The sequence below is a fragment of the Phycomyces blakesleeanus genome, assembly GCF_001638985.1.
Source record: "Phycomyces blakesleeanus NRRL 1555(-) unplaced genomic scaffold PHYBLscaffold_22, whole genome shotgun sequence".
NCBI lineage: Eukaryota > Fungi > Mucoromycota > Mucoromycetes > Mucorales > Phycomycetaceae > Phycomyces > Phycomyces blakesleeanus.
In genome coordinates this window covers 107,103-134,199 of record NW_017265155.1, presented here as the reverse complement: position 1 = coordinate 134,199, position 27,097 = coordinate 107,103, and the positions used below count along the sequence as shown (strand labels likewise).

The 27,097-nt window shown below is 37.1% G+C and overlaps 10 protein-coding genes across 10 annotated transcripts; 4 read left to right on the top strand and 6 right to left on the bottom strand.

Annotated features, from left to right (window-relative positions):
* Positions 1–385: 385 nt before the first annotated feature.
* PHYBLDRAFT_116552 (hypothetical protein) lies at positions 386–1,081 on the top strand (the record flags this gene model as incomplete). Its single annotated transcript, XM_018428524.1, has 4 exons — positions 386–518; positions 584–741; positions 803–905; positions 978–1,081. The coding sequence occupies 4 exons, from the start codon at positions 386–388 to the stop codon at positions 1,079–1,081; spliced, it is 498 nt and encodes a 165-aa protein (XP_018287189.1).
* Positions 1,082–1,879: 798 nt separating this feature from the next.
* Positions 1,880–6,320, bottom strand: PHYBLDRAFT_182862 (hypothetical protein). Its single transcript, XM_018438687.1, has 16 exons — positions 6,041–6,320; positions 5,919–5,995; positions 5,748–5,862; positions 5,496–5,698; positions 5,196–5,435; positions 4,557–5,003; positions 4,272–4,500; positions 4,031–4,209; positions 3,830–3,955; positions 3,704–3,774; positions 3,269–3,648; positions 2,962–3,215; positions 2,560–2,888; positions 2,441–2,507; positions 2,246–2,380; positions 1,880–2,187 (listed from the first exon to the last, which is right to left on the bottom strand). Exons 1-16 carry the CDS (start codon positions 6,285–6,287, stop codon positions 1,981–1,983), a joined length of 3,306 nt encoding a protein of 1,101 aa, XP_018287188.1. The 5' UTR covers positions 6,288–6,320; the 3' UTR covers positions 1,880–1,980.
* Positions 6,321–7,067: 747 nt separating this feature from the next.
* PHYBLDRAFT_135806 (hypothetical protein) lies at positions 7,068–8,188 on the top strand. Its single transcript, XM_018429747.1, has 5 exons — positions 7,068–7,163; positions 7,225–7,353; positions 7,422–7,443; positions 7,527–7,756; positions 7,822–8,188. Exons 1-5 carry the CDS (start codon positions 7,079–7,081, stop codon positions 8,151–8,153), a joined length of 798 nt encoding a protein of 265 aa, XP_018287187.1. The 5' UTR covers positions 7,068–7,078; the 3' UTR covers positions 8,154–8,188.
* A 1,624-nt stretch (positions 8,189–9,812) lies between these two features.
* Positions 9,813–10,482, bottom strand: PHYBLDRAFT_149547 (hypothetical protein; the record flags this gene model as incomplete). The annotated part of the gene is made up of 4 exons (XM_018432295.1): positions 9,813–9,877; positions 9,929–10,011; positions 10,087–10,371; positions 10,427–10,482. 4 exons carry the CDS (start codon positions 10,480–10,482, stop codon positions 9,813–9,815), a joined length of 489 nt encoding a protein of 162 aa, XP_018287186.1.
* Positions 10,483–11,379: 897 nt separating this feature from the next.
* On the bottom strand, positions 11,380–11,789 carry PHYBLDRAFT_149546 (hypothetical protein; the record flags this gene model as incomplete). Its single annotated transcript, XM_018432294.1, has 3 exons — positions 11,380–11,517; positions 11,584–11,635; positions 11,698–11,789. The coding sequence occupies 3 exons, from the start codon at positions 11,787–11,789 to the stop codon at positions 11,380–11,382; spliced, it is 282 nt and encodes a 93-aa protein (XP_018287185.1).
* Positions 11,790–13,743: 1,954 nt separating this feature from the next.
* On the top strand, positions 13,744–14,215 carry PHYBLDRAFT_149544 (hypothetical protein; the record flags this gene model as incomplete). Its single annotated transcript, XM_018432293.1, has 3 exons — positions 13,744–13,858; positions 13,916–13,951; positions 14,052–14,215. 3 exons carry the CDS (start codon positions 13,744–13,746, stop codon positions 14,213–14,215), a joined length of 315 nt encoding a protein of 104 aa, XP_018287184.1.
* Positions 14,216–14,337: 122 nt separating this feature from the next.
* Positions 14,338–16,830, bottom strand: PHYBLDRAFT_149543 (hypothetical protein; the record flags this gene model as incomplete). Its single annotated transcript, XM_018432292.1, has 13 exons — positions 14,338–14,492; positions 14,551–14,735; positions 14,793–14,904; positions 14,959–15,111; positions 15,196–15,307; positions 15,356–15,430; positions 15,484–15,583; positions 15,636–15,758; positions 15,829–15,907; positions 15,977–16,059; positions 16,133–16,343; positions 16,394–16,593; positions 16,652–16,830. The coding sequence occupies 13 exons, from the start codon at positions 16,828–16,830 to the stop codon at positions 14,338–14,340; spliced, it is 1,767 nt and encodes a 588-aa protein (XP_018287183.1).
* A 456-nt stretch (positions 16,831–17,286) lies between these two features.
* Positions 17,287–18,571, top strand: PHYBLDRAFT_99254 (hypothetical protein; the record flags this gene model as incomplete). The annotated part of the gene is made up of 3 exons (XM_018444089.1): positions 17,287–17,646; positions 17,741–17,801; positions 17,892–18,571. Coding segments are annotated over 3 exons (1,101 nt in total), but the record flags the coding sequence as incomplete, so codon positions are not given.
* A 951-nt stretch (positions 18,572–19,522) lies between these two features.
* PHYBLDRAFT_66889 (hypothetical protein) lies at positions 19,523–21,264 on the bottom strand (the record flags this gene model as incomplete). The annotated part of the gene is made up of 4 exons (XM_018441700.1): positions 19,523–20,784; positions 20,838–20,966; positions 21,044–21,109; positions 21,216–21,264. The coding sequence occupies 4 exons, from the start codon at positions 21,262–21,264 to the stop codon at positions 19,523–19,525; spliced, it is 1,506 nt and encodes a 501-aa protein (XP_018287181.1).
* Positions 21,265–22,729: 1,465 nt separating this feature from the next.
* On the bottom strand, positions 22,730–25,449 carry PHYBLDRAFT_78609 (secreted arylsulphatase). The gene is made up of 12 exons (XM_018443378.1): positions 25,172–25,449; positions 25,020–25,110; positions 24,849–24,928; positions 24,767–24,780; positions 24,535–24,702; positions 24,372–24,482; positions 24,082–24,307; positions 23,964–24,026; positions 23,659–23,892; positions 23,529–23,602; positions 23,234–23,463; positions 22,730–23,169 (listed from the first exon to the last, which is right to left on the bottom strand). Exons 1-12 carry the CDS (start codon positions 25,441–25,443, stop codon positions 22,801–22,803), a joined length of 1,932 nt encoding a protein of 643 aa, XP_018287180.1. The 5' UTR covers positions 25,444–25,449; the 3' UTR covers positions 22,730–22,800.
* Between the last annotated feature and the right edge of the window lie 1,648 nt (positions 25,450–27,097).

Below are 27,097 nucleotides of genomic sequence, written 5' to 3'. Positions count from 1 at the left end.
GTATGCATCACCATTCTCTACCGCAAGATCACCGTTGAGTGCATCCCTAAAATATGTCAAACTCAGTATATAAAAAAAACCAGAGGACGCACGTATTGTTGCTTCGATTTCTTACAGAAGCTGGCAAGCCATGCCAAAGCTTGTAGCGCTCTTTTCATAATCCATCATAGAGTAGGCGAGATTGCCATGATCAATCAATTTTCCAATCGCGTCCATTAGGTATTTAAACAAGAAAGAGGCGCGATACCAAATAAACAAGATGGCATTAGACGCGGTTAATCCGTTCGCGATAGGTATGCACGTGATGATAGATGATTGAATTCATTTCTTGAACTGTCTTTCAATTTGTAAAGATCAACTCTCTTTCTACCTATAACTTTCAAGTATGAGCCAAATTAACCCTGATCGTCCACTTATTGTCGGCCCCGAAGTACCAGCCAAACCGTATCCCTGTGCATTTTCGGGCACTGTCATCAAGGGCTACGGGCGTGGGTCAAAGGAGCTCGGAATCCCAACAGGTATACATTTTTTAGCATACTTGAGATTAGTCATCTTGAACAATATCTCATGTCCTCTCTACTAGCCAATCTGTCAGAAGATGCTCTTGCTACAATGTGCTCCGAGTTCGAGGCTGGTGTCTATTACGGATGGGTTCAGATTGGAAAGAGTGACTCAAAAGTCTACCCCATGGTAATGAGTCTCGGCTGGAACCCTTATTACAACAACGAAAAGCGCTCAGCTGTAAGTTCATCGATTGTGCACTACATAATATTGAGGATTAAACTAAACATTGCAACTACAGGAGGTACATATAATTCACGAATTTCCCGAAGATTTTTATGGTGTGTCTATTCGAGTCATTGTTCTGGGTTATATCCGTCCCGAGCAGAACTATCCATCGCTTGGTAAGCAAAATACTTTGGGACCAATATTTTTTTTGAGCTTTATTTTGACACTATGAATGTATGTGTTTTTAGATGCGCTGATTCGGGATATTAAGACAGATGTTGAAGTTGCAAAGCATTCGTTGAAGCGTCCTGCTTATGATGCTTTCCAGAGCGATGCTCTTTTCACCCAGTAAATTTGTAAATGTATTTCTTCTAGACTTTTTGCTTGGAATAGAACTCCAGACTTCTTCCCCCAGATTCAGTCGTGTTTATAGTATAATGGCAATATTGGTGTTTTATGGTACTCAAAACCAGCTGCTATGACCACACATTACTTCTACTTCTCCCTCTTTTATTCCACAAACCAGTTTGTTAACACTCAAAATGTGATCGTTATTGTCGTCATTTTTGTTTTGTTAACATCTAAAACTCGATAACTTACACCCAGGTTGTTTACTTTGAACTGCGAATTTTATTGAGAGGTTATATACATGGCACAGACTGCTCGAATGGGGGTGTCAAAAAGAGAGCACTCAGGCGTGGTATTAAAAATTAATAATGGATTTAGTACGGTAGTTTAAAAAGCGTAATATATATTACAGTATTTACTATGTTTAATATACAACTTGAGAGCCAGGTTCTAGATAAGGCACACAATCTCTAAAAGCTGAGCACTAATTTATCGAGCCCAACAATACCACTCGTCACATCGCTTATAAGTAATTTGTTTATGGAACGCTATATATCCCTCGCTAGAGGATATGTCCTAGACATATAGTTTTTTTGACTTGTAGCTCTGTAGCATAATATATTATACATTATACATGCTCCCAGGAGAAAATACATCCAGGAAGTAGGGTCACAGCATGATTTTTTTTATTGCCTGTATTTTATATCATTAGATTGTGCATTAAACATCTAAAAAAATTGCATATTTGATCAACGATTAAGTACATGGACAAAAACGTCCAAATAACGATGTAATATCCAAAGACCATTTGAAACTTTGAAGTACTTTATAGATAATATTTGTGTACATACATAGACACATAAATATATATTATACTGCTAATATCGACCTTTTTTGCGCTTATTATTCGACTTCATATATTTCTTCATCGTCTTCGTAATTAATAATTCCCATCATTTGGGCACAATGCAAATGCAACGGGAATCCACCTCCACTGCTGCGTACAATAGTTCCGTTTCCTAAATATATCTCACACTTTTTACACACAGATTGCCTATCCACATAGACAGGACCAATATCTTTGTATGTTTCGATCAACTCACTTCCAACCTAAGCCCGCCCGATTGTTCAGTATCAATTCTATTGTCCAACTATTCATATCACATACCATCACGTTTTCGCCTCGACTTAATCCCAGAACAATATTGCTCTGTCTATATGCATGTAGGGATCGACGCAACGATCTTGTCAGATAACCCTGGAGGATCTGGATTGGCAAATCTTCCGGAAGAGATGACAGTACCTATAATATCAAGCTTAAGTAATGGGCATATGCTCATTAATTAACGCAGTGAATTATTACCTCAAGTGTATCCAAATAAAAACCCTGAGTGTTTAATAGATGCATTGTACGAGCCAGCATCGTATCTCTAAGACCCACACTGTCAGCCAATAGTCATTATGATATTCATCTTTACTTACTTATTTTGAATGGTCAGGTATGTTTTTAAAAGCATCGAAAAAAGATTTTTACGTTCCTCCAACTCACTGCCAGAAAGCTTTTTCTGCTCAATGCCTTTTCTACCAACGTTTTTCTCGTCTCGTTCTTTTGGTAATGGTTTTTTGTCTTTCTGGGCTACCGGTGCAGCTAGAGAGGACGTTCGTACAGGAATAGAATGTTTTGAAGGAGTATTTAAATTATCTGAGATTGCTCCAGCACTATGTCCATTAGTCACACAATAGGTTTCTGCACCCATAAAATCACCAAGGTCATGAATCAATATATGCAATGACTCTGTGTGCATTCTCATCTTTAAAGAAAATCAAAACAGCGTAAGGGCTAATGTTTTATAACCAAATTAACATAAAGAAAATCATACTTACACGCCCATAAACGATCACCTTTTCAATATCCAAAGGACCATCTTTTGAGAGTGCTTCCAGTAGTGTTTCAGCAGAATAGAGTGGGGAACACTGCAATAGTTTGATCAATGACAGCCGTGCTTTTACCAAATTTGTTTGTTTTTGGTGGGAAAGGAACCCCACAAAAGTAGACTGGATAGGCGGTTTTGAAAGATCCTCAGTATCACTAGCTTTTTTTATCTCTTTGGTTTTTATAGATTGCTGGTATAGCTTCACTGTGGAATAATGTAAGTTTATAGATAAATAGCGAGATATTTGGTAAATGTACCTAGTTCTTCTAATTGGTGCATATGGTCTGCTCGAATTTCTTTTTGGACATCATGCACATAGCTACAAGCAAGTCTAGTGTGGTATTCTGCACAGTCGCTTTTTCGTTCTAGGACTATGTACTCTAAATAAGTTCGTACAACCTCATTTCCATACTTCTCCAAGCGCCTAAGAATCTCATCGGGATCCATGTCAGCTGTACGCGGAGAGCGTATAAACACTTCTACACCATCCACAGGACTTTGTTCTGTGAGCCACCAGGTATACTCCATGACAACAGAAAGTGGCAGTTCGTCTATGTTGATATCTTGAAGCAGCATCTTTTTGATCCGTCCTAAGCTGTCTGCGACAGAAGGGGCAGGAAATTCTCCTGTGTGTATTCTAAGGCATATGCAATGTGAGTCATTTTAATCAGTAAATAAATATTATGACTTACTTCGACCATGTATCTAGTACTCTTTCGTACATACGTTTGGATTCATACAAAATAGAAAGTGCATAATATCTCTAATGAAACATAAGCACAGTTTCTGTGCATATAGAAATTATCTCGAAATAATACCTTGGATTTAAGAAGGGTTTCTGCACAAAGCTTTGGATTACACATATTAGGTTGCTTCAGAAGCCCGTGAATCGACTTTTCATCCTCTTTTATGACATAGACTTTTAAAAGTGCAGTATCGATAACCTATACAGATTCAATTTGATCAGATAATATATATATATATATATATTCAGCTGTTATAATATTATGTTTTTCTACCTCCAGAATTGAATCCTCTTTTCTCGTGTTTCCCTGTAGCTTTCTGCGTTCCATTTCCAAATACTTTTGGAGTGCATCTCTCGCATTATTAAGCAAGACACAACTTAAGTCCATAATCGGACTTCGTTTTTGGCTCTCTTCTTCCTGTTTACCATAGTTTTTTTCAATGTTAGAGGCCACTATATATATTAATTAATCAAAATAAGTATTTTGCACTTATCAGTTTACTATCTTAACAAACCAATATCTTCAATTGATCCAAGCCTGTTTAATATTTCCAAAACTCCCTCAAAAAGTACAATCCGAGGTGACACGTGAAGCCATTGAGGCTGGAAAAATTCTTGAAATCGACTAAGGAGAACACGTGGATCAAGGTTTCCCTTTGACAAAAGTTGAAATGCATCTTCAAATACAGTTTCTTTTAACAGAAGCAGTCCTGATTTCTGGAAAATATAATCTAATTCGCTTTGCTAAAAAAGCGTCCCTGGTCAATATCTCATCCGGTTATCACGGACCAACAGCTTACCAGTCTTTCTCCATACACACTATTATCAACAGACATAGCATTTCGTGCCTGATCTGCCATTTCCATGGCTTCTTCTATACGATTTGTGTCCAACAGTTGATCAACCTGAATCACCAAAGGTGTAGCTAGCTGAGCCATTACTGAATCTCGTCCATACACCAAGATTCGTGCCGGAACTGTTGAATAGCGCGCTACTTCTCTACCGAGCTTATTTTCCAGCTCTGAATCTGTATCTGTTTCCGAGTTACCAGTATCATTTTCCTTCGGCCAAGCACATTTTCTTAATCTTACTGCTAGATCTTCCATCCATACACTGATACCATGGCCAAGGGAAATTCCACGTGGTTCAAATGAAGGGTCAAGTGTGATAACCTGGAGGCGTTGTTGGTCCAAGAAATTGTGGATCTCAATAGTGTGATTGCGTAAAAGAGCTGCAATATATGGTGGCTCGACACAAATTGCTTTGGGGTAGCTACTCCATTGAATTGTGCCTCGTATAGGGTCTCCAGCTCCATTTACAATTAAACCGATAGTAGCATGTATCAAGTATCCTGGGTTAAGGTGAAATATAATAATGCATCAAACAATAAATTCTATCTAATATCAATAGCACAAAGAGTAAAGGATATGATTATGAACAATATCGCTCACTACCAGGAATTCGTCTTCTTTCACAACCGTCGCTACAGGTCTCGACACGGGATTGTGTGATCCAAGGTATGTAGAGCCTGAAGGCGAGACGGCAATTTTGGGTGTATTACACAATGTAATGGCTGAGGATTGCTCAAGATTGATCATCTTGTAGTTTTGTGCATCAGCTAGACAGAGATTTCTGTTGTAGCGGGTAATCATTATTGCACCATCAGGTAGAGGAAGTTCCTACCACATGAATCTTCATGAGTATAGAAATGTTAAATATTATCATTATTTTATATATACCTTTCTTAGATGGGCATGTTCACCAATTTTTAGTACTTGTACAACTCGTCTCTTAACCACACACAGTTCTATAGTGCCATCTTCTCCAATACGACCCTCCTCAGCTGCATCGTGTGAGAAGCAGGACACACCCTTTATGTGTGGTATAAGTGAGACGGGAATAGGGTCAAAGAAAGGTAGGGTATAAAAAGATAGAATAGAATCTATAAAAAATGGCTTAGTATCATATATAAAATATAAGATGTCACTTACCGCACAAAACAACGGCCTTGGAGACTTGGGGAAGAACAAGAATACGCTCAACCGATTTTTTACCAAAGCCAAGGTTAATTTTACGTTCTAGTCTCGACGCGTAAGGGACATCCGCCTATTACGATGATAAGTGATGGGATTGAGATCGTTTTTTTCTTCTTCAATTATTACCTGATCAAGTCTTCCCTTTGCCTCAAGTGTGTAATGGAGAACATGACCATCGGATGTGCCAAGATAGAGGTCGGTATCTACAAGACAAATGAGTACAAGCCTGAGACTCTTTTATCACCTACCCCAAGCCTCGACCGCATCAATAGACAATGAACTATTCCAAGCAGGCGATGGTATATTGTGCCCTGTCAGGAGTGTGTTGATGCGTGAAGGTTGAGCTGGTGAGCCATCCAGAGGCGGGGATGTCGTCCGTCGTCCGAAAAAAGAAGAGGGTGGAGAGGTGCTGGGAATGTTGGGCTGAGGCCCGAAAGGTTCCTCTAGACTCGCAGAGAGAAGAATAGGCTGTAGCGTATAAGGTGTGTAGGGCATTCTCTCCACAGCTCCTTTGGCTTATCGTATTTTATACATCTCAGTCGACCGTGTCTTTTTTTGGCGCTTCTCTGTGGAGACACAAATTCCCGGGAAATTGCTACGTGCACCGCGAGTGCAGATTGGCAAACTGTGGGGATACGTCACTCGTTACGTATACCATGAAAGAGGTTAATAAAGCTAATGATGGCTCTATCAGGCGTAAGGCGTCCAGGCAAGGCATATACCCTGACTTGACCTGAAGGGGAATCGATAAATAAAGAACTTCTTTAGCTATGGGCTCCATTGAGCAAGTAAGGAAAGATGGTCACTCTTCAGGGCAAGAGAACACTCCGCCTACCACTCGAGACCAATTTACCTGCCCTTTTTTTAGTAGGACTTCCCAAGAAAATATTTCTGAAGCAACCAAACAGTTTATATAATTTTCAGCACACAAGAGTGTGCATTTATTATTTGTTTAAGAAAAATAAATAAACAGTAGCTGTTGTGTACCTGAATTGGTATTTTCTTTGATATTATTAGCTTGAAAGATCAAGCTTAGATTTTGACAGTTTGGCTGATCCGATCTTCTATAAAGAATAAGCCGGCCTTGATTGGAGTTTGGGGTTAGTTCTTGGTTTATTTTCCTCTTTCTATTCCAGACAGAGGACGGAGAACAACCGGCTTATAGGATGAGTGTTGGTGAGTCAGCTTGCAGGTCACAGAAATACCGAAAATGCACGTTGTTTTTAAAGTCAAGAAGCTTCACTTCCTTTTCTTCTTCTTTTTGTGCGTGTGTGTAGAAAAGAGAAATGAGCAACTTTACAGAAAACAACCCGTTCTCACTTGATAAGCTTCGATCAACTCTCATTCGGCTCGAGGATACCATTATTTTTGGTAATTTTTGTTTTTGACATTTTCTTGATTTCACATTGTGATTCTTATAAGTCATGACCAGCCCTCATTGAAAGAGCACAATTTGCCTTGAACAATTGCATTTACACCAAGGGCGCTCTCGAGTTTAACGGTGCAACTGGAGACCGTAGTTTTCTCGAGTACTTTTTGTGGGAAACCGAAAAAGTTCACGGTAAGCCGATAACACCACTTTTTCTCTTATTCTGAGCCTAATTATTATGTGTAAATGTAACCTTTTAGCCAAAGTACGACGCTACACCAGGTAAGTAACTTCTTGAGCTTGCTTTTCTTTTTAAAAAAAATATCCAAATTAATCGTACTTGTATATATATATATATAATATAGTCCTGATGAATATGCTTTTACTTCTCCTCTTCCCGAACCTATTTTGCCTGTATTGAAGTTTAAAGAATTTCTTGCTCCGAATGATATCAATGTGAATGGCAGTATCATGGATATCTATGTCAAAAGTATTGTACCTGTCATCTGCCAAGACCGCGATGATAACAACTACGGAAGCTCTGCAACAAAAGACATCGAGTGTCTCCAGGCCCTTAGCCGTCGTATTCATTATGGTATACTTTCAAATGAATTGTAATAACCACATAATGCTCAATACTCACTCCCCACTGAATTATAGGAAAATTTATCGCAGAATCGAAATTCCGTTCAAGCTCGGAGGAATACATCAAGCTTGCACTAGCTAATGACAGGAATGGTATTTACGAGTTATTGACCAACAGACAAGTCGAAGAGAAATTGCTTGAGCGCCTGCGCCGTAAGGCTCTGGTGTACGGACAAACCTTCGACCAGGAAAAAGAGGGCCAGAATTCCCATTTACGTGTACCTGTTAATGTGGTCGTTGAGTTGTATGAGCGGTGGGTCATACCTCTTACTAAAGAAGTGGAAGTGGATTATTTAATCGAGCGTGGTCAAAAGGCAGCAGAGGGTCAACAAAAACAAGACTCTTAGTTCAAATAAAGATTGTATAGCTTTTGTTTTCTTGTATTTTTCCTTTCTTTTTTTCTTTTTTCTTTTCTTTTTTCTTTTTCTTGCAAATGCCTATTGCCATACCAAGATCTTCCTCTCTTTTGGCAGTTCATTCTGATCATTCAACATCTGAAATTCTTTCCAACCAAGAAAACATGGCTTCTAATACTGAATCAGAAATAGACGATAACCTTCCTCGACCTTCATTTTCAAGAACAGCATTTGATCGAAATGCCTTGAGAGAGCGTAGTACACGGCATGTACCGCGTATACCACGTCTCAGACGTCCGTATGCAGCAACTTATCCATTTGACGTCCGAGTTGAAGAATTACACAATGTAGCACGGATAGAGGGTCGGGACACGATAGTCCAGGTACCCAGTACGGAAATACAAAATATAGATTATAACATCCCTTCTACTCAAAGTACTACAGTCGAGTCAGTCCTTGCAGAAGTCAAGGATGGGTCATATGAAAAGTTATTGGATTTCATTGCCATCTTTACGGATGGTGGAGAATACAGGCAAGGCCTGGAAATAGTAATTTAAGTCAAATTCTGGTCTCTAACCTTCATACGAACTTTTAGCCCATATTATTCTCTGTCAAATATCCAAACAAATGATGAATCTGTTTACTGGTAGGTAGTATTCACCAAGGTTGTATGCCCAGGTTTTAATTTTTCTTTAACAAAACAACAGTAGCTCCAACCGTACTGGATCTATGAATATCAAGCTAATGTACTGCATTTGGATGCGAGACACAGCTCTAGCAGAAAGAAGCTGTGTAATTACCAAAATAATAATCAAAGTTCCTCGTCAACAGTGAGTTTAGCTACTTTCGCATATACCTATAATATCTGATAACCTACAATAGATTTTTTTATCCATAATAGCACCGATGGACCATGTAAGTCATGGGAGCATACGAGATGTAATATAGTAACAATATGCTTCTAAAAGGCAGATATGGGTTGATCTTTTTCACGCATAAGCCTATAGCAATTGAAAACACTACAAAATATGATCATTTCACAAAGAAAGATTACGAAGCGCACATAGCGGATATGGAGAAAACTGGCGGAGTGGATGATATATGTCCAGTTGGATGGTTTGAAATCTCGGGCAGCAATCAGTGTGTGGTTAATATTAAGGACAGGTAAAATAAACATCAACATGGCATAGAATGAGACTTGACGTTGTAGATAATAGATCTGGTCGATATCTTTTGATAAAGCTTCTTCGCGAAGAAGAAGAATGTAGGTATATGGACATTCAGTATATTGGCATCGTTGGGTACGTTGGTCCACGCGCATTCTTCTCAGTTCCTGTATTGCAATAGACACTTTGTTTTTAATGGATTTAATTTTCTGATGATACTTCAATTGGTTTATAATATATGGAGTAGTTTCAACATTTGATCTTGTAAATAGTGATAAGTGCCCTCGTACTTTATATATCAAGAATGCTGTATTTTGATGCTATAGTAGTATCCGACTCCTATATAGTCATATAAAAATCCTTAACTATCTACAGTAAGCCTGAACAAGGTGTGCATATATTGCCGATACTTCGGTTTTGAACATGGATAAATTCTGTAGGCACTAAGCAGTCTAAAAGGAAGCTTCCTAACACCTCTTTTGTTTTATATCGATCTTTCAGTTAATGGCTTTGCTTCCCAAATATTAGACGATACTTTATCCAGACGCTCTAAGTAATACTGTTAGCACGATATTAAATTATGTGTTATGATTCACATACTTAATAGATCCTGCCCTCTGTGAATCTTACGACCGTCCATACTGTTGAGCATTCCATTGATTAAACCAAGTGCTATACGATCACTGGGCAGTACATTAACATAAGAAAGAAAGGAAAAACAATATAACCAGCGAATTTGTAAAGATTAATCAACTTACTTCAATTTCTTGTCATCGTCGCTTCTTTCTTCTTCTCTAAGGTTAATATCATCGTGACCAAAGTAACTAGGCGCTAGTTCAAAATGCTGCAACTCAAATCCTCCCAGGAACCGATCATCCTGCGTGTCACAAAATTCAAAGGAATCTTGGGCATCCATAATCATCTGGTAATCATCCTCATAATTGACTACTCTCGGCTGGTCTTCTGTATGTTGAGACGAGGGTTTATCTTGGGCAGAATTCACCATCACAGGAGCAGTACAAATGCCATTGAGATATACAGAACTAGTGCATCATTAATACTTGCTATAATACCACTGGCAATGTCAAGGAAACGTACTTGGGTCCATAAGCTACAAATGTAATGGATTCAGTCGTCCCAAATGAGCATTTCATGATTTGAGAATCTAACTATATAAGCCATGAGCTTTATAATGATAAACTGAGATTGAATCAACTTGCGTCGTTTGTGATGAGAGAGCATAATGCATATTCACTATCATTTGTTTGAACTACAAATGTTGTTCTTCCTGGTAATGCATCTTCTGAAAGGGATGCCTGAGTAAGGAAAAAATAAGATATATTAACATCCGGTACAGAAAAAAATCAATAGATCATCTTTGCCTGGGTTAAACAAAGAGTGCCAGGGATAGTAATGCGGTAGCAATGACCTGGAGAGATTGTTTGTTCTTTACATTTGATGAGCAATTCGTTTGGTTATTGGGTGCTATGAATATTTGCTTATTTATTTACTCCAAAGGGTGCTTGGCATATTGGGGTTTGAGCTAGAATACATTAAACGTTGTTGTGCGTGTGCATAAAAAAATAGTGTCAAAACCAGCCGTCACTTTCTGTACACGGGTAAATGTCACATCCTTTTGAATTGTAAATCCTTAATGAAAAGCTTTATGCATAAATCAGCAAAATGCAAGTAATTCAAAGTCATAAAATAAAGTATGTAGTGAATTGCGGTATGTATATAGACTGTACAAGACATATATGTAAGATTCAAGTAGTTTATATCTTGAAAAGAACTTATTAATCTGATTGCTCTTTGGAGAAGCCAAAACTTCTAAAGAATTAAAGTCTTTAAATTAGCTACATAAATTGAAAATTGCACATCAATTCATAAACAAAAAGTCTATTGATATCAATATAATTTGATTTTCCCCTTTTTTCCAGGGCAAAATATCATTTTAAAGGGTTTATACAATTTAAAGAGAAAAGAAAATATAGTACAGCAATAAAGCTTGACGGTGGGGAATGAATATATGATGCGATAGTCCAAGCTATTTACTTCTTCTTCTTGTCTTTCTTGTCTTCTTCAGCTGCTGCCTCAGCCAATGTCTTCATAATTGTGAGTTTACCAACAGCATTTGCTTTGACAGACATTTGTTTCTCAATATTCTTGTTGATCTTTGCAGTCATTTTCTATTTCAGCAATAAAAAAAGTGGAACATTAATACCGTGCAAATTATAAAGCTGATCTATACTTACTCTTTCCATGCTGCGCTGCTTAACGAGAATGCTTTGCTTTGGTGCGATCACTCTGGCTAAATTTGATTCATAGATTAATTTTTAAAAGCTCATAAAAATTCACATTAAAAATACTTGCATCCTTTTCGCAGCTTAATGGGCTTTGTTTTAGCATTCTTGCTCTTCTTAGCTGGCGATGCTGCTTTAGTGAGTGCTTTTTGGGCCATTGTGTAGAGTTAGCCAAGAGATGACTTTCCAAGGACCGACCTTCCAAACCAAGGAAAAAAAGAGGCTTGCTGTGACTTTGAAAAAAACCTCGGTGCGTGCCCGCCTAATTTTTTGTTTCGGGCAACTATTTATTTTGTTTCCTTTTGACAGCCGAACAGAGGAAAAACCCTCTTTTTTTTTTCAACCACAATCTCGGTTTCTCATCGTTGTTGTGATCCTATTTCCCTTTAACTCTTTTCATTTCTTTTCAACAACACACAATGGGTTATGAAGGCGGACGCGGTGGTGGACGTGGTGGTTTCGGCGGCGATCGTGGAGGCCGTGGAGGTTTCGGTGGCCGTGGCGGAGGCCGTGGTGGTTTCGGTGGCGATCGTGGAGGCCGTGGTGGAGCCCGTGGCGGTTTCGGTGGAGGCCGTGGTGGAGGCCGTGGCGGCTTTGGTGGCGATCGCGGAGGCCGTGGCGGTTTCGGTGGCCGTGGCGGTGGCCGTGGTGCTCCCCGTGGTGGCCGTGGTATGTAACATGTCGACTAATATCTTCTATTCAATTGAACTAACACATTGTTTTTATTTTTATTTTAAAGGTGGAGCTCGCGGAGGTCGTGGTGGAGCTTCCGGTGGAGCCCGTGGTGGAGCCAAGGTTATTATCGAACCCCACAGACATGAGGGTATCTTTGTTGCCCGTGGAAAGGAAGATCTTTTGGTTACCAAGAACCTTGTTCCCGGAGAGTCTGTTTACGGCGAGAAGCGCATTTCCGTTGAAGGTGCCGAGGGTACCAAGATCGAGTACCGTGTGTGGAATCCTTTCAGATCTAAGATTGCCGCTGCTGTTCTTGGTGGTATTGACCATCTTCACATCGCTCCCGGAAAGAAGGTTCTTTACCTTGGTGCTGCATCTGGTACTTCCGTTTCTCACGTTGCTGACGTTGTCGGCCCTCAGGGTGCTGTCTACGCCGTCGAGTTCTCTCACCGTTCCGGCCGTGATCTCATTAACATGGCTAAGAAGCGTACCAACGTTGTTCCTATCATTGAAGATGCCCGTCATCCCCACAAGTACCGCATGTTGGTCCCCATGGTTGATGTCATTTTTGCTGATGTTGCCCAGCCCGATCAGGCCCGTATTATCAGTAAGTACAAGCATAATATTAACTTTATATGCTTTGTTTATTGTGTTTATCTAATTCATTTACTACAATCAGCTTTGAACGCCCATCACTTCTTGAAGAATGACGGTCACATCGTTATCTCTATCAAGGCTTCCTGTATCGACTCTACTGTCGATGCTGCTACTGTAAGTCTTAATAATCCCCGTGGAAAAAATTCGGGTTAATTAACTTATATATCTCAATAGGTATTCGCACGTGAAGTCAAGAAGCTCCAGGAGGAAAGAGTTAAGCCCCAAGAGCAGCTTACTCTGGAACCCTATGAGAGAGATCACGCTGTTGTTGTCGGCAAATATGTCCGCAACAAGTAAATCAAAGACAACCGTCATTTTACTAGAAAACAAAATCAACTTTCATATTGCGTTCCCTTTCATTATCTTCTATTTTTCTCCCTTTTCTTTTAGCTTTGCTAGACTGTATTGTAAATATCTTGGGTTTTTGGAAAACAGCTATAATACGGCCCAAAAAAAGAAAAGAACAAAACACTTTGGCATTATTCTCAAACATTTTACTATGATGTCCGCTTAAATTTGTAGAAAATGACTTGGGTTAATTATATGATGATTTAAATTTTGAACTGGCATTATCAAAAGGTTTTTGAATTATACATTATGAGACTAAAAAGGTAGAAAAGGCTGTATTTGATCAATATTCTGTAAATTTCAAGGTTGGGAACTGAAAAGAGCAACATTTTACGGAGTTTTGGGTACAACTGCCTATTTCAAGTGTGACGCTTACTTTTTTCTCAGACACTCGAGAAGCTCACATTCAGGCATGGCGAATGAACAACTCTAATGACAGCTACTTACCATCAACCACTTCATACCATCTTACCCGATCAACATGGCATTGAATGCATCGTAAAGGTTATAGATATTCTGGTTACTATCGAGAAATTACATGAGTCATGTAAGGAATTTTTGATTGACTATTTTATAAACTATGCTTATACACACATACCATTAGCCAACACTCTCATTCAAGTATCCGAATATATTGTTGGTGATGCTACAGGATCAATGATCTTTCAGACATCAGAAAGCAAGTAAATTAAATCTGTCTGTCTTCAACAACTAATTCTTTAAAAATTTAAATTATAAAGAATGGGAACCAGAAGACGTTATTCATCTTAAAGATGCCTATACGCAGGTCATTCAAGGTTCTTTGAGACTTGTTGGAACAGCAACACTGAGCAGCACAAAAGCTCCTTCTTTTATTCCCGTGGAGAACAACTTTTCACTTGTCAACTTTGTCAGATCAGTTTAAAAACAAACAATCAAATATTCATTGTGTGGGTTTGGGAATAAACATATACCAAGATACCAAGAAGTTTAAATACGACAACCATTATTGCTTTTTGCTTTTATATAATTTTTTTATATATATTTTTACAGAATTACTTTGTTCACTTGACCCATTTGGTCTATTTGCTGTTGAACAGCAGTTTTGGAATCTGCTAATACCTTATGCAACTGCAAGACTAATATAATTTTTCCTTGTTGCCCCATAAATTCACTCGGTGCTGGTAAACCTCTTGTAATTTCTATTAAATAAAATATTGTTAAGCACTCAAAAAAAAATAATGGTTTAGTATTCCATACCAATTAGAGCATCCATAATACGAGGGGCAAAGTGAGGAAATGCTTTTGCAAGATTTATGAATCCTGGGATAGCCTGAACTAGCGGTTCAGAAGGAACACATACTGTGGGCTGAGTTCCATCTCGTGAAGGTGGGAAAGCAACACGCAATAAGCGAGGTAATACATGATGTTCAACCATATCTAGACTATATAAAATGGTATTAGTTGTGTCTACAAACGGGACATATATGCTTAGTCCTTACTAGTTCTCTAAAGGATACTTCTCGCACAAATGGCAGGCCATAAGGATGCCAAATACTTGTTTATGCATTTGTGGTTGTCGAACTAGTTCCGGAACAAAGCTTAAAACAATATCTGTTGATGTAATTAGGATTATAAAAGTATACTTATAAATATTATTATACTTACATATAGAAGGGATCATGGCTACTACCATTGGTATCAGTTCAATGGCATATGTCTGAAAGTGTAAAATCTTGGCGAGTAGCATATCCCGATCACCATCAATGAATATACTGTGTATAAAATGACAGATGTTTTTCCGAGAAACCTGTAAAGCCTCTTAAATAAAAATATGGTTGACAATTTCTTTTTAAATAATAATAATAATAATAATAAACATATTAACAATTGCATAAGCATTACCTGGATCATTTTTGTCCATGGGCTGAGATCGGCACAGTTCCAGCAAGAGTTGAAGCATCATCGTATCTTGGGCATTAATAAGAGCCATTACATTTCGGGAGTTCAGGGCGCTCTAATAGTATTGTTACGATGTGTATATTGCCCTTAATTAACCACTTACATCACTGTTAGTATATGTAGTATGATATCTCTTCCATATCCTATGTTTTGAGCATATGCGCAAGGATCCCAGCATCTATCAGTATGGTTATCAATATAAATTTGTTCTGTGGATACACTGAAATTTACATGTAAAAATATAGGAAGCAGCCGTTCGGATCTGAATATTCTAGCATCGCACTGGAAGATCAAGAGGGGATCTTGAATAAGCATATCAAAAGTATATGCACTAGAACGAATATGTTAATATCAAGAATACTATATTTCTATTTTCAACTCACGTGGATTCTGACTCGTTCTTTAATACCATCACATTTGCTGTCAAGGTCCATAATTCATGAGGTGTGATGCGATTAAATGATTCCCAAACAGAAGCAAACGATTCAGCAATATACTTATCAATTCTAAAAATACAAAATGTGCATTAAGTACACATATAAATGCATATACATATTTTTGTAAGCCAATATATACTCTTCGTCAAGACAAGCTGGAATTAATGTAGACAATACAATATCTGCATATTCTGCGACTTTCAGGGATGACAGTGTTTCTAAATGCGATAAAGCTGATAGTTGTTCTCTTTCATTAGTAACACATTAATTTATCGTTATTAAGCTACCTGTCAAGACTGCCTTAGGTTGAGTTTTCCATTCAGATAAAATATGCCCAAGTTTTTCTCGTGACATATCAGTAGTCCACCATCTAAAAGGAAGAAAGAAATAGAGTCAAACAACCTTCTAAAAGTAATTAACTGATAATAATTAGTTTAGCTTACCTTGTTGCTTTCTTTGTGTCATAAGCAAGATCAAATTCTTTTCCTTCTTGTAATAGGAAGCCAACAACATCGAATATCTCGGGGAACAAATTGGCCATAAGAGAAACTAGCTCTGGGTATATACTACGATAGGCATCTCCTTTTTGATAACTCTCCACATGATTAAGGAAAAATCGAATTGGTATTTTCTCGAGTAGGGAAGATGAATATACTGTTTAAAATTTTGTAAGAACAATACGTCTCTATATGTAGAGAGGCTACCTTTATGAGCTGTGTTAACTTTAGAAGAAGAAGCTGCTGCTATAAGCCCAGGATCTGTTTTGAATGCAATAAATGAATCATTGTACTGTAGCACATATAGAAGCAATAGGATCTGAGTTGGAGTAGGATTTGAACAGTCGTGAAAAAAAGGCACGATTTTGTCTTCTGGAATGGTGTGTAAAGGCTCGACAAGAAATATGCTATTGTTGTATAGAGACTTAATCTTTCTGATAATACCAACAACACACAAAATGGTACCTCGAGACGAATTCTTTAATAACGAGACTAAATTTGGGATGTATTGGAAGAGTGGCATTACTCATGCAATCCAATAACCATCCAGCATAGTTCGTTGTATTATGAAACACACGGCCACGCAAAAGTTGATAAAAAGAATCTAAGCTTGGCGATCGCTTTGAATCAGAATTTGGTTGCATCTCGGCCGGTTTTTATGCGTCCAGTTTCTCTCACAGACAGACGCTTGAGAGAAGATAAGGGATTATGTGACTTGTGTTTATGGATTAATATTGCCTTTCCAGTATCTAGTAAAATATACAGCTCAAAAAGTTTGTGTATATATGTATGTATATTTGACTGATGTATAATATACACACATATATATACAGCATTTTAAGTATTTATTGAATCCATTTATATGAAGCAGATGTCAATATAAAGAGGATAGTCTTTCCAGTTTTCTTGGTTCTATATTATTAAATTAAACAAAGAAAGATGGAGCAGAGCAACACCTTAACCTTTTACCCAAAATTTGTTTTGGACTGATTTTAAAAGACAGCCAATGAGGGGTGCCTTCGTGTCTTGCGAGCTTGCCTACTTTATCAAAGACGATCATCTGTTGGTCCTGTAGTCATTCTTAGTTACATCTGCGTTCCATGGAGATCAATAAGGATGAGGCACTTCGTTGTCTCTCGATTGCAAATAACCATTACAGCTCAAGAAACTTTACGGCTGCTGTAAAGTTTGCTAAAAAGTCAATTTCTCTTTTCCCCACGGACCAGGCAAAGACATTTCTGGAGAAGGCCGAGAAGTCAATGGCCTCAGAACCTCCTTCAACAGGAAAATCGACAGCTGTCCCGACAAGACAAGCTTCTGAACCAGTGCCTGAGAAGAAGTACACAGCTGAACAAACAAAAGCTGTACGGGAAGTACTGTCCTGTGGAACAAATTACTACAAGGTTTTGGCTGTGGAAAAGACCAGTTCTGATAGTCAGATAAAAAAGGCTTATCGAAAGGTAAAGAGAATATACAAAAATATAGCGAATTCTCTGTTTCGAAAATGGGGTTTCTAGAGGTTATGTATCTAAACTCTTTTTTGACTTTAATAAGCTTGCCTTGCAATTCCACCCCGACAAAAATGGCGCACCAGGAGCAGACGAAGCATTTAAATGTAATGTTTGTCATTTGTTTATTATTGTGTGTGTGTGTGGGTCTATTGCTGTATAGTGTATTGACTTGGTTGACTTGTGATCCTCTGCAGTAATCTCAAAGGCATTTACAGTCCTTTCTGATCCTCAGAAGAGAGCAATTCATGATAGTGGTGGAGGGGATCCGGAACAACGTGCAAGTCAACCACATCCTGGGTTCTCTGCTCATAGAACCCACTCTGGATACAGAGAGGAAGTGTCTCCTGAAGAACTTTTTAATATGTTTTTTGGTGGAGGGAATTTCCCAAGACGCGGTGCAGGCCATCGTACGTTCAATTTTGCTCAGGCCCAGGCTCAGGCACGACAACAAAGACAAGAAGGCACAAACGTAGCTGGGTGGATTCAAGTCTTACCCCTCCTACTTCTTTTTGCCTTTACAATCTTATCTGCATTTTTAACCTCCGACAACACACCACCGCTCTACAGTTTCTCTCCTTCAGCTACATACACCCACAAGCGGGCGACTAAAAGCCATCACGTTCCGTATTATGTAAACCCAAAAGCGTTTAAAGCATCTGAGCAGACACGACACAAACTGGCTCGAGTAGAGAAAGAAGTAGAATCGGATTGGGTACACAATCTCCACCAGACTTGCCAGGCAGAGCGCCGGGAACGAGCAAACAGAATAACTCTGGCGCGGGGTGTACTATTTGGTATCGGCCGAGATGAAAAGAGATACCAAGACGCCTTGAAAATGCCGACAAAGAGTTGCGACGAACTTAAGAAATTTGGCTACAGTGCAAATTACTACTGAGTTTATTTATAAAGAAAAAAGCAAGGTGGCTATTGATCTTACGTAGATTGAATCTATTCACTTTTTTTCTTAAAAGAAAATGAAAAAGAAATGGGAGAGGTTTTAGCCAAGGATTGGAATTCTTGTTTTCAAATATATATATATATATAATTTTCATTCCTGAATTACAATAGTAATTAGAAAGAAAAGGCAGCTTTTTTACCAAAATAATCACCCTAAAACTATTCCCTAAAACACAGAAAAATTTGACAATAATACACCCTTTAAACACCCCTTTTTACTTTTCAATTATTGCTTTGTAAAACCATTTTTCTTTAAATCATAAAATATAATTTTAATAAATATCTAAAACGTAAATATACGCATAAATATGCATTTGAATTGGACACATATGTTTATATGATGAATTAGGGCTATAAAATTAGTTATTGATGACTAGAATCATATTCCAAAAATCATTGTGGATTCCGTTCCTCCTCTACACTTTTTCGATCCAACTCATTCCAGTAATTCCATGCAAATTTACTTTTTTGTCGTCCTATAACGGAGCTTAAGGAGTCAAAAATCCTAATAAAAAGACAATAACTGTAACAGCTCTAACCAGTGAAGAATGTAAGCTTCTTATTCTGGAATATAGAATGGATTTCTTGGTATAGACCTTTGCCAAAACAGAGATTTTTTTTTATTTTACTTATTTTTTCCCTTGCTAGGCTTTCTATGGATTTAAAGAAACTAGTTAATAGTTAAGGCTCTAAAATAAACTGCCAATAAATTATGATGTACATCATCTACACCCAAATATAAAAGGGTATTGGCTGTTTATTGCAAAAATATATAAATTTAATCTATTTCTCTGTCGTGTGCACTATAATGCAAAAGAACTAAGACTGATATGTTTCTATTCGAAAATTGAGAGGAGTATTTTATAGCTTATGGTAAAGAAAGTGCACTTAAGATAATAAATGTCACAGTAGTAGTAAAAAGATGAATAGTGTATGCCGCAGATGAAATGTATATGTTTGAGAGCCCTGAAGAAGGAATGGCCATAGCATTCATGACATCAACATCCAGAAATCCTAGACCTGAGACCATACCAGATACTTTGCCATTTTTAGCGGTTTTGGTGGCGGAGGAAGTACCATTTTTGACCGGAACGGAGTTTTCACTTTGAAAAGGCATGGAGACAAAGAGCAGCTTAGATATACCAATAGAAGGAGGATAGATTCCCCAGATCCAATCGTCCGGAGATATGTAAGAACTTGCAGAAATATTATCTGGGCTTAGGTCAGTGTACCATCCAGCGGCCGATCCATCACTAATATTGACTTTGTTGTGGTATTCGAGACGCCCTTCAGAGTAATTGCCGATCGAGATTCCATAAGTAATATTGGTTCTTACTTGAGTGGCAACGTCTATAGGGGTTGTGTTGTTCACGTCAAAAGTAATCTCATTCTCCTCAAAAGTATTCACAAGCTGAACAAGTGCTAGACGAGCAGAAGTGGTAGGGTATCCCTCCACCTTAAAATCGTATTGGAGTGAGTTAGGCTGCACAGGAATCGAAACAGTTGTGTTTAACCGAATGTTAGATAGGCGCCATGTAAATTGTACATCAAAATAGCTACTACTTCCATTAAAAGGTATAGTGGCATTAGAAGTAGCCATATAGTAGGTCAGCGATGAATTAGTAGGCATAGGGACTTCCTCCCAAAAAAGATCTTTCCAAACTGCATTTTGGAGAGAAGACACGGCCAGGAGATGATCTTGATCAGGATCAAACATGCCATTTTGGTTTACATCATCAAACTCGACGACATGTGAAAAAGTAAGACGGTAAGCAAAATCTGCAAGTGAGGCACTAAAATCAGAAGTGGCCCAATACGCATGATCTACCATTGGATACCCGTTGTTGGTGCTAATATTAAAGGTATAATGGTAATTGTCCTCGTCGCTTGTGTATTCGGTGCCGTTTATCAAAATATTTGATGGATTATCTGCTTGTGTAGTAATATTAGGAGCATAGTAAGCTCCGGTTTCTGGATCAAAACGGCGAAAAGCTTCATAGTAACCAGCATAGAATATTGCAGGTGTAATAGCCCAATAGACCATTGCAGGATTATATGCACCCATCCAACCACTGCGACCATTTTCTGAAAAATGTTGTGATGTTGTTTGTTTATAATTATTGTTTAAAGCTATATTATAAATTAATACAAGTATAATTTTTTTACTACGTTTGTACAATTACCTCTTGTGTTAGGATAAGTTCCTCCTGAAATAGGTGGGCCTTCACCACCTTTTGTATAGCCCTTTGTCCCTGGGAGAGAATTGCTAGAAATTTCGGCCTTCGGGCGAGATAGACCTCCACCTCCACTATCTAAGTACAAGTAAGTGGGTGTGTATATCTTAAAATATGGGCTGCAGTATGCTTTATTACAGAAAACCCCAGCTTACCGCCTGAAAACTTTTTGATCGACAAGACACGCGCTTTGAAACGAGTAAATCCTTTTCCTTCACTATCTTTACCAATTATGGTTACATAAAAGAATTAGACGGGTTTTGTGCCTATAAATTAAACATGGCACATAAAACGTATATATTTATATATATACGTATTACTACTCACAAATGACATGGCACAAAAGGACAATCAGGGTAAGCGATAGAACGCGCATAATTCAAAGTAATGCTTTTAATAAAGAAGATATATGAAAAAAGTGTACGTTTTATATACTTACCTAAGTTAATGTGTTACAATAGCATTGCTATTGTTTTTTGTTTTCATGACAGTCTCAACAAAATAAGCCATATAGCAAGAAAGAAGATGTGTAACCAGTGGCCCACACGCTTAATGTATACTTTATTTTAGGGCTTATACCTGGTACTCAAAATTTCAGTATTATGTGTTTACTTAGCCATAAATGTCAATAGGCTAAGTTGGTGTAAGTCCCTGCTTTTTTTTTAATATCGAGGTTTGACAGCGAATGTTCACACCAATAAAACACCCAAGAGCTTCTTTATTTATATATTTATACTTTATATATGAAGAGCTTCTAAAACCAATTTGAGATCCAATCTGATGAGTGGTAATGCAATAAATGACTATTAAGTAATGGTTTGTACTATTTTTCATCAGGGTCAAGGCACATTGTACTTTATATATATATAAACATCAATTTATAACAGCCGGATTATATAAAAAGGCTTACTAAAAAAATCATCTTTATGAATTAGAATACTTTTTATAATTAAATGAGACCAAGTTATTTGCCAGAGATCAAATAAATAACCAAAAAGATTTGCTATATTTGTTCGTAACTTTATCTCACATGGCAAGGTAGACAGAATTCTTATTTTTGTCTCGCATAAGGCTTTAATATGCTCAGCCTTTGGATACTACTTCTTGGTATTAGCCCCGTTAATAGCTTGTTCTAGAAAACAGACAAAAATAGTTTTTCCAGTATTAAGAGAAATTCGCCTATATATGTACTTTAGAACAAATATGAACAGCCGAATGAATTTCCTTAATTTGTAAAAATATTACAAATAACTTTATTAAATTCTATTGACTTTTTTTATATAACGAAAAAGAAATCATCTATGTATATTGTCTTTGAGTATGTGTATACTAAAAAAGTATTGAAACATATTTTTTTGACGCATACAGAGAGCGATACATATCCGATTTTTCTATTTTAATACAAATCACAGTTGGTGTGGTCAGACTAAAAGTTCAAAAAAAGGCAAAAAAAGGGTAAAACAAGTTCATCCTGAACTTAGTCAATCAGATTAATTCATGACTATCCACACCTTTCTTTTTTTTAAAAAAAAGTTCAGAATTAGTGCAAGTACATAGGTAAAATTGTGCTTATAATGCTGTCTCTGTCCTTAAGTGAGAATGTTTTATTGCGGGTTATTCTAGACCTTGCACCCTATAGAACATAGTTTTCATCAAAAACATGCTCTTCTTCTCAGCCCAAATGACAATGGAAGAAGACTAGCCAATTAGAGTCGATTAAAAAAAATTGCCCTTTTTTGAACTTTTTGAACTTTTTGAACTTTTTTGAACTTTTTTGAACTTTTAGTCTGTTCACATAAAGTGTATACTATGATCGGAAGAAATTTACAGCAAAACAATTTATCTAGCTTCGTGGATATTTCTTTTTATTATCTTAAAAAACAATATATATATATATATATATATTATATGTTTATGATCCAACATTATAGAAGCCATACTCTGACCAATTTATATGAGTATCAATGAGCTCTTGGGGTACAGGAACAGAATGTTTTTCATAATCTTCATCAAGACTGAATTGACCGGCTTGCTCTGGTTTAGGTATCAAGTACAAAAGTCCTAGAATATCTTCTGGGATACTCTTTAAATCGGGTTTAGTTTCATCGCGTTTTTGGTTTCTTGGTGCAGAGAATACAGCCTGTGAGCCCGAGTTTGTATGGATGTACGTAATGTTATTTATAAAATGAGATCCAATGTGAGGAAGCTCGTTACTGGCAGAGTAATGGTTTTCACATTCTCCAAATGTAAACTTTTGGAACTGAGTATAGTGATAGTCATACTAAGCAAGCAGAATATTAATATCTAGTATCTATAATTCAGTGTACAGACACAGCTAGTGATACCTTTTCATGAAGAGCATCCTCAAGGGTTTTAATAGAAGGATCTTCAGGATGAATAATACGCCATGGATCACGACAATTATCTGCACGGCACGCCTTTAAAACAATAATAAGAGCATCCAATCGACTGCGAAGCTGGATGTGGGTATTGCCATATATATTATTCAACTCATATGGGTCATCCTTCAGATTGTACAGCTCATGCTCGCCAGTACACCAGACCGAATACATATCTATATAAAAATGGCCGGGCAACAAAGTTAATAACATTTCACTATAAATTACTTTTTTGACTTACAATTGTAATTATCTGAGATGACTCTGACAGTTTTGTAGGTATTGGGTCCTACGATCTTAATACTAGGGTAGTTTCTACGTGAAATAAAGAGTAAGAAACTGTCTAAAAGCTTGCAGAAAATTGTATTTACTCTGCCATATTAAAAGTAGCCCAGAATTCAACAGCAAAACTTTCTTTCGCAACAGGCTTGGGATGACGTTCAAGGTCCTTCGTGAGTGGAATTACACCTCCATCCACCCAGTCAGGAACATACTCATCTCCTTTAGCTAGTGCCAAGAGTGTAGGCGCAATATCATGATGAGAGCTAACTACATCGCTTATTTTTCCTTTTTCAATTCCAGGACCACGTACAATGAAAGGAACACTATTATTATTATTTTTCAAAGAAGATACAAAAAATAAATCAATTTGCACTTAATCTTGGGATATACTTACTTTATGTCCTCTTCTATATTGGAGCATTTTCCAGGGTAAGATCGATGCTGTCCAAGGTGATATCTTATAAAAACCAGCTATTAATTGTCTCGCGTAGTTCTGGAATTTCTGTATTTACCCATTATCAGCACTATAAATAACATAAGTGTTATCTAATTTTCCTTGCTCTTCAAGTTCTTCAAACAAAGAGCCAATCATCTCGTCTACAGCTTGAAGAGCACGGAGTCTGTCCCGATAGGCTTCATCGAGCTCTTCAACAATTGTATCGTTAAGCCTTTCCATGTCTTTCCAGAAAGAAGCTGTTTTGGTTTGGTTTTCAGGATTGAAGTTTGGATTGCGAGGGACTGAAAAATAAAGTATTAGTCTATGGTAATTTCTATATATATATATTTCTATCCAGAAGCTTACTTTTAACATCCTTGAATAGATTAGCATGTCGCGTGGCAGGCACAGCAGGCATGGTTTCGATAGACCCATTATCTCCAATAAAAAACTGACCATGGGGTGCCATTGGAGCCACTATAAATATGTTAAGATGCATTACTTTAAGAATCAAGTTTTGTTAGCTTACCCCACAAAAAGAAAGGCTTATCAGTATCTCTCTGTCTCTTCAAAGCGTCCCGCGCTTTGGCGTGAATAACGTCTGTCTGGTACGTGTTGTTGTAATATACAGGAGGCTCTCCATTTCTAGAGAAAACCGCGGTATTGTAAATGTAGGTAAATGGATCTACAAGCTGGTCTATAGGTGGGAGTAAGATTGGTGGTTAGCTACAAGCTTGTTTCTTCTTCTTTTAAAGGCTTACCTTGGTAATCAAACCTATTATCGAGAAAAAAAGGGTTTGATATTTAGTATGGTCAGTTCTGTAAAAATGATTAGCGACTTACCCTTTTGGCTTGGGGTTATTGTAGTTGTTTACAGTATATTCATTCATAAGCTTTCCAATGTAGTGAGTCGAATATCCAGCCTAAAGGATGATACATATATATATATCGCCAAGAAGCATACTAGTAAACATACATGCGAAAACATAGAGAAGCTTTCGACTAAAAACATACCTCCTGCATCCAGATGGGCAGATAATTATCTCCCAATCCAAGTCTACTAAATCTTGCATAGCCTCCGTATGGAGGGCTCACATCTGTAATACTATACAAGGCTGTTATAGCTAGAGGTCTTGTGGATTAATACAATACACAACAGGCCTTACTTTGTGTTATGCGCGTATTGACCTCGCAAAAGTGAAACTCTGCTTGGACAGCACACCGATATAGTTGCGTAATGATTGCGGTATATAGTACCTTGCTGGACCAGATATTTTTGAAGATTAGGCATGTAGTCAATTGAGTCAAGCTTTGCATCCTGATCGTCGGTAAATATAAATAATATGTTTGGTTTTGAGGGGGTTGCTTCTCTCTTGGCTTCAGTAAGAAGGAAGCTTTGTAATAAAAATAAGGCTGCCCCGATAATAGTGAACTTCATTCTTTAATAATAAAATAGAACGGAGTAAGATGATATTAACTAGCTGTTAAAGCATGATTATTTATATCTTTTTCTTTAGTATAGAAATGTATAATATGCAATGAAAATCAATCGAGTCGGTAATACAATAAACGCCAAAGGAACCACTGATGTCGCAATATGATTGAGGCTACACGGGCATGCTTTGACACATACTCTTTACTAGCTTAACACTCTTTATCTCTCTTTGTCTTGCTTAAGAGCATACACTTGAATGCTAATATGAGAATATACTTATACAGTCTATTAAATATGGTTATTTCGAGTGCTTTCAATTATATTGATTGCTTGAATACTAGCCCATTAGATATAGGAGATTATCATTTAGGCGATTTTTTTTAGATGTATCCCAATATCTGGATACTATGGCGCAATTATAAAAAATAATGTCGTAAAACAATAGTGTCACGAAACAAACTATCAAAAAAATGTCTTTCTTCTTCTCAAGAAAGTTGTGCTGTAAGCTCCATTAGCAAAAATATTCTGAAACCATCATGAACTGTGAAAAGAAGATGTTTCTTACCAAAAGCGAGTATATTTGTACTATTGACATTAATATCATTACGATATTATACAAGGAAAATTTAATATCTAGGATTGTGATCTTGTTACTAGAAATCAATATGCTTATTGCAGTATTATACTATGTTTATTTTCTTTAAATTAAGATTTTTTATATATTTTTCTGGTTAAAATATAGACAGGATCCTTTACAAATATGTAACTGTAGCTATATATTTTTTGGCTGTCCATTTGATGATTATTTTCCTAACATCTAATCTTATATATATATATATTATTCAGTACTACAATAAGAAGAGGAGTTAGAAGAATAGGTTTTAACATCTAATTTTTTAGGACATTTATCTGTTAAAGTTTGATATTTATTTATGGAGTTAAGATATTCCTGCTATCTTGAACTTCTAGTACATACTTCACCAATTGCGACTTGGTATTATGCTTTCGGTGAGGTTTATTCATGTTATTTAGGTTGAAATTATTGTGATACCAAAAGAGAAAGCTTTGGAGAACTGACATACGAGACAAAGGCTGGAATTGAAACAAATGTATATATATAGCAGATATTTGCATATACATTGGTGGCATAAATCAATCAATAAATATCGGATATTTCCAAGTGGTTTGTGCTTCGAATATTATTATTATTAGTTGTAGCAAGCTTTTGATTTGGAAAACTATATAAATTGATTGTCGACTTTCAAAGCAAGGAAGTTGGATTTAATAGTTGCAAACCTAAATAAAAATAATAAGAAATCTTATCAATATACACCGCATAGTGAAAGGGTACAAAAGATGATGTAACATTTTTATGTAAGAATGAAATCTACTTTGAGAAAATCATTGTATTAAAATGGCTCTGAGGATATCTTTTTTTTCAACTTTAATAACTGGCTAGCCACACATAATTCAATATGAACTAAATGAAAAAACGGGTAGTATCGCATTATCACTAATTGCTCACCGATTTCAAATAACAAAGAAACTCCCCCAAATTTCCACAACCGTGGGTTAGTGAGAAAGCTTATGACGGAATGTTTCTAAAGAACTCCCAGAAACCCTGTAAACTCAGATGATCACTAAAAAAAATCTTTGT